Raw genomic sequence first — 6841 nt, 5'->3', positions numbered from 1 at the left:
GTTATAATCACAACAGCAAGAAAGTATGTACATGATCACCTTCTTTTACGAAACTTCATTGACTTTCATATATTTATATTGATATACATATATATACGTGTGTTTGGGTGCGTGTGTGTATATACATCTCTATATATAAAGATGATGCGTAGTCTAGACGGCGTTTTTAGATTTCATTATTCTCTTTAACCCTGCTAGTATACTCTAAAATACACTTTGTCACCTGTGTTAAAAAATTTTGTTTTTCTTCCCGAATTTTCTATTTTCTGTTTCCTGCTCGGCAACCATTTGTCAAAAATAGAACAAATTTTTCTGGAAAACATCAAATCTGCAGGTGACCTACCCGACTCTGCATTTGGATTCGGTGTTATTCTATACACTTGCAAAAACTTTGTCATCTTTGTATCTTCAAAGGTTTCCCATCTGGTCTTCCTTAAAGCTCTCTTGAATGTGTCGACGAATCTTTCCACTAACCCATTTGACCTTGGGTGGTATGGTGGAGTTAACACATGCTTCATTTGAACCGATTTACAGAATCTTTTGAACTGCCTCGCTGAGAATTGTGTCCCATTATCTGGCACGATCGTATCTGGCACTCCATACTGAGCGAACAGTTCTTCCAAGAAGTCAATCGTCACACTTGTGGTTGGCCTTGAACATTTACATACTTCAGGCCATTTGGAATAGCTATCCACCACAATGATATAATAGGAGCCATTTAATGGTCCTGCAAAATTCACATGTAGTCTGGACCAGGCCGAATTTGTTTTTGGCCAAGGCTGTATCTGCACTGGAGGCGCCCTTGCTGCCATCGCGCATCCCCTACACTGTTGTACCAGTCTCTCAATTTGTTTGTCCATATTTGGCCAATAAACATAACTTCTCATAAGGCTTTTCATCCAGACAATCCCCGGATGTCCAACATGAAAATCTTTTAATACTCTGTTTTGCAGTATTTCAGGTATTACCACTCTTTGCATGGATAATAATACCTCATCACATACTGAATAGTACTTTGAGCCTACGTCCAGCTCCTTTATATTTTTTGTGTTACACAACATATTTTTAATGTTATTTATAAACCTATCATTTTGCGATTTCAATTTAATTTCTTCCAGCATTACCGGCAAATCACGTACTACATTGCACAAAATGTTCTTCAGTTCCTTTTCTAGTTTTAACGATGCAATCACCATGTCTTCAAAAGGTTCCTCATATTTTGGAATCAGCCTAGACAACCTGTCTGCGTGTCCCATTTTCATTGATGGCAAAAACTCCATCTGAAAATCGTAGTTCAACAGAGTAGTTCCCCAGCGCTGTAAGCGGTTTGCTGAGCGCGTTATTTTCTGTTTTTGAACCGAAAATAGAAAATAACGGTCGGTGGTCCATTTGCAGTGTAAACTTCCTCCCATGTAAGAATTTATGGAATTTTGTAATTGCGAAGATTAATGATAACACCTCGTTTTCAATCTGGCTGTAGTTTCTTTCCACTGGTAACAGAACTCTCAATGCATGTGCAATAGCTTTGATTTTACCATCATTAAATTTATGCAATATTACCGTTTCTATGCCATATTCACTGGCGTCCGATGCCATAATTATTTTCAATTTTGGGTTGAAATGAGTTAATGATAACTCTGAAGTGAACCGCTTTTTTAGTTCCTCGAATGATTTCTGACGTTCATTTGTCCAGCTCCATTTCGAGTCCTTCTTTAGTAATTTGTTCAACAGAGCTCTTAGCTCATACATTTTAGGTATGTACAACTGGTAATAACTTACCAACCCTAAAAATGCTTGTAGTGTTGTTTTGTTAGTGGGAGCAGGCATTTTTTTATCGCATCAATCCTAGAAAGGTCTGGTTTTCGTCTGTTTTCATTGATCACCTGTCCTAATTACTTTATTTTGGTAAAAAAAAATTCACAATTATCCTCCCTTACTTTAAATCCATAATCACTTATTCGTTTGAAAACCTCTTCTATATGTTCACTATACTGGTCCCTTGATTCACTTTTAATCAATATGTCATCCAGGTATGGGACCGCGAACTCACAATCTGCCAGCATAGTATCCATTACTTGCTGAAATATTGCTGGTGCAACCTTCACCCCAAATGGCAGTCTTTTGAAACGGTACAGACCTTTATGAGTGTTAATTGTTAATACTTTAGCACATTCTTCATCTACCTGTAATTGGAGGTAGGCCTCAGACAAATCCAGCTTGGAAAAAATTTTCCCACCATTGCACTTGGCACATACTTCCTCTGGATTTGGCAGCGGATAATTATACTTTTTTAAACAGTCATTCAGCCCAGTTGAGAAGTCTGCACATACTCTTACCTCGTTATTCTTCTTTTTTATATATACTGTAGGAGCTGCCCACTCCGAGTAATCCACTTTTTCAATTACTTCCAGGTCTTCCAATCGTTTTAATTCCTTCTCAACTTAATTCAATGCCACAAATGGTACATTCCTTTTCGGTTTAAACACCGGCACCGCATTTTCTTTTAACTCAAACTTTACTTTTGTTGAGTAGACTTTCTTTTGTTTTACCGTTTTCTTTGACTGGCATTTCGTCTGTATATGCCCAATTTTACCACACTTAAAACAAGTTTTATCTTTAAATGGGCAATCTTTCCTCAAATGTCGCTCTCTGCAACCATAGCACCGTTTTGAATTTAAATTTTTCCTTCTTTGTATACTTTCTTTACACATTTGTACATTATTCTTGTCTTCTATTTTCCTTGTATCATCTCGAAGGTTTATTATTTGTTGGCTTTCTTCAGCCACTTTCTGCAAAGTGAGTTTCACATCTTGGTTCAACTTTGATAATATTCTTTTTCTAATTTCCGCATCTTCTGTTGCAACTAGCCCTTTAACGAATATTAAACACTTGAACATATTTGGCATTAATTCTTCCAGCTTGAACCTTTCGCAAGCCTTGTTAACCATACCAGCATATGTCACAAAATCACTGGACTCGTTTTTCTTTAAGTTTAAACATTCCTATCGAATATTAAACTGTGAACTTTTCTCACTAAAAATATTCGTCAAAATATTTATTGTTTCATCAAAACACAATTCCGCGGGCTTTCTCGGCAAAATAAAGTTACAAAAACTTAAGCTTTCGCAAAAGAAGTCTTACCTTCCTTTCACTAGACTATCCCTTACATTCCTCTCTGAATATATCTTCGTATCGTCTGTAATATGCCGCAAAAGTAGTTCCTTCATCCAGTTTGTAGTGAAATTCTTCGATGGAATTTGCAACACCATCTGCTGAAAATGATTCTGTCATATTTCTCGACTGCAGTAACAGTTCTGTTAACTTCTGTAGTTGCTGCTGCTCTCGTTGTTTCACTACTGCTTTCAGTAACTCTTCCATTTTTGGTGCTATTAGAAACATCGTCGCCACTGTTATATTGCAATACTACACAGTGGTTGTGTGAGCTGCGAATCCTCGTCGCCACTGTTATGTCTCAAGCTACTGCTATCTAGTACCTTCGAATGATCTCTACTCCACTGCTACCCAAGAGCTACTCAACTCCTCTACCACGGCTAGACTACCTCTATTTATATGTCTTGGGCGATCCTACTTCTTCGCTTGGGGGCGTCGACACAACATGTACAAAATGTGATCCTTTGTCATCTCTTTTGTAAAGGTTCAGCATTTTATCCCTTCATCTCATGTCTTTCTAGATCATCCTCTTTCCCAGGCACCATCTACTCACAGCACATGTCCATGCCATCACAGTCTTCCATTTTACAAATGATATCTGATTCCTCTGACACAGTTTTTCTCAGTTCATTTTTACTGCATCATTCAGGCACACCAATATCCAGTGAAGCATGCTTGCCTCATTTCTTTCTAGTCTTAACATTCTAGCATTCAGGGTTCATACAACCGTGTAACATCACATTTTACACACAAGCTTTACTCATCCTGCTATTTACTATTTTTCTTTACTACTCACTATTTTCTGTCTACCTAGGCTCATCTCTTTTATAGCCCTATCTACAATGCTGCTCTATTAACATGTCATCTTTCGTCTGGTTAAAGTCTTGCACCAATCACATATCTAGTCAGTGGCCTTCAGCAGGAAGACAATCTCTTATTTTCTCTTTATACTATTAGTCTCTATTTCCTCTTGCCTCTCATCAAATGTTTCAAGTAGTATTTCTCTGAATCTCTGACTGTTTGATGGCCTTTTGAGCTTCCATACCTACCTTCTTCAAGCAAACTTATTCCTCTAGTTCAATATACCTCTTATTCTAAAATCAGTAATCACTAACCTGTGTTGGATGGTACATTCTTCACCAAAGAAAGACTTAATAGTTGTAGCAGAGCTACATATTACATAGTAATATGTGAGCTGATCTGCACAGCAGTTGAATATATCAATGAGACGTCTAGCCTCACTTTGATACAGTAACCTCGTTCTGAGACACTAGCCTCATTCTGAGCTGCACTGTAGAAACAGCCTCAGTTCCTGTCAGGCTTTGGTCAAAGACACATGTCTTCTCTGCATCTCCACGTACAATCTCCCACATGTGACTCATATGCCTATTCACCTCAACACACGATATATGGTTCTTCGTAAACAAAGATATTTTATCACACACACATTCTCAAAATTATTGTTCTCCTTACACACATGCATACATACTATAATACAAATATTATATGCTACTTCTTTCAAAAATCAAAACTTTCTTTATATGTAAACACATATGTTTTTGTATCATACTACATGCTTCCACCAGATAAGGTGGAAACAGAATAAACAATATATTTACACACAAAAATGTCTTATGGTGATTCATACGAACTATTTTTCCATTTAATAACACGGACTTGAACAGCCAATGACAGCCGCTATATAGTCACACCCACATATCTATCCTGTTTTTTTGTGAGAATGAAGTCTATCTAGCTTTTATGTTCACAATATTCACAGATGATCAGGTGGTTGGCTGGTTTCCTGAAGTTAGTGTTACAAATAGGTCATTTGCAGTGCCTGACTCCAGGAGCCCTGGTCTCTTGTCATTCTTTGTATCATACCCATAGCTACCACGTACACTTTGGAAGCTCTCCTGTTGTTGTCCAACATGAATATTGAAGTCACCCTTTATAAAAGCACAGCCAAGGAATCATGTAGTACTGTAGATCTGATAATTTTGTATAAACATTACTACTAATACAGCATCATGTTTGTACTACTGTACATAGTAGCAATGGTGTCTGGTATTATTAACCTACAGTCGTCATTAAACAATCTCATTAACAGTAGCAGCAACAAAGCAAAGAGGAGTATGTCTGGTGAGGTAGTTGAGATGCTAGGGTAGGGGTATGTGGGTGTATGTCATGAAGAAGAAGTGTGATAGAGAACTGCTTCAGTCAGAATTCTTTGTAAAATGTACTGAATGTCTTTATTATGGCATCAGCAATATAAAAGTTGTCTAACATGTTTCTCTCTCCCTCTCCTCTCTCTCTCTCTCTCTCTCTCTCTCTCTCTCTCTCTCTCTCTCTCTCTCTCTCTCTCTCTCTCTCACTCTCTCTCTCACACACCTCCTTCAGCTTGTATCTTTGTCATTTTGGAATACCTCCTCTCCTCAATAGGTCTCTTCCCAATCCTATAAACACAACCACTCTGATGGTTGTGTTTATATGACCAACATCCTGGATGAGTTACCTTCATTAACAGTAGAGTCATGTCTTTGAGGGTGGAAAGAAAGAATATTGTGAATTACATAATGTAACTAGGGTTATTAGAAGAGACTGGATTACTTGATGGTAATGGACAAAGGGATTAATGGGTGTGAAGTGAGGCAACATCTGTTTCTTTCTCTCTCACACAATTTTAAAACTTACCTCATCTAGGACATCCATGTGTTCACTTTCAGAGTGAAATATCTCTCTTTTCAATACATGATGAAGACAGTTATTACCATCTTTATCAACTGCATTGACATCTACCCCTTTTGATACGAACATATGAACCATTCCAAGATGGCCTTCCAAAAGAGATAGAATAAATGGTGTCTGTTGGTGATAGTTCTTAATATCCATCAGTATTTGGTCCTGTGTAGAGTTAAAAAGAAAAAAATGTGAAAATTAATACAAAATTTATGGTGGATATTGATGTGTCATTATTCTCTTCTACTGGGTAATTATAATTGATTAAATTGATCAAGTACGTATGATGTTGTCAGTGAAGTTTACCTCCATAGGTCTCCCTATAACTTGCAATGGGTGAGTGTTAAAGACATGATAAATCTCTAAAGTTTGCTTTATGGAGAACAAAGACCTTCAGACAGAACCATTTTATGGCAGACACAAGTATTTCAAAATTAGTTTTGTCCCGAGTTCATTATTATTGCTAATGGTCAAATACCACAACATCACCTTACATATTCCTTAATTTAAATGACAGTTGTTGAACCAATACTAAAACTGAATTGACTGTTGTATCAATATCTACAATATTGATTAACACTGAAACCAATCAAAAATGGCAGAGCCTGTTGACTAGAACCAAAGTCAATTTTTTACAAATGGGAAGTGATGCCATTATATTATTGACAGTTGAACTCATAACAAAGATATACCAAAGTATCCAATTCTGGTAGTGTACAGCAGCAGCACCACTACCATCAGTAACAGAAACAACAGTAGCAGCACTACCACCACCACCATATATATATATATATATATAGTCAAAATAAGCAACAAGGATATCCAAAGTTAATGCAGTACGATCATTTCATGCGACTCCAGTTAATTGAGCAATGTGAACATTACATCAAATATAATTAAATGGAGTTGCATGAAACGATCGTACTGCATT

General features: G+C 37.1%; 1 protein-coding gene across 2 annotated transcripts in view; it reads right to left on the bottom strand.

Moving 5' to 3' along the window:
* Nucleotides 1–6315, bottom strand: part of LOC106875628 (E3 ubiquitin-protein ligase MIB2) — a 61850-nt gene extending 55535 nt beyond the window's left edge. Inside the window, exon 1 of one of the 2 annotated variants that reach the window (XM_014923858.2) lies at nt 5866–6315. In XM_014923858.2, coding sequence (XP_014779344.1) covers nt 5866–6063 — 198 coding nt within the window. In that variant the 5' untranslated portion in view covers nt 6064–6315. The remainder of the gene's footprint in view (nt 1–5865) is intronic. The other variant, XM_014923857.2, reaches the window with a different exon arrangement.
* Between the last annotated feature and the right edge of the window lie 526 nt (nt 6316–6841).

This window comes from Octopus bimaculoides, chromosome 8 (assembly GCF_001194135.2).
Source record: "Octopus bimaculoides isolate UCB-OBI-ISO-001 chromosome 8, ASM119413v2, whole genome shotgun sequence".
Classification (NCBI taxonomy): Eukaryota; Metazoa; Mollusca; class Cephalopoda; order Octopoda; family Octopodidae; genus Octopus; species Octopus bimaculoides.
Note: the sequence above shows the minus strand (reverse complement) of the source record. Positions and strands in the feature narration are given on the sequence as shown.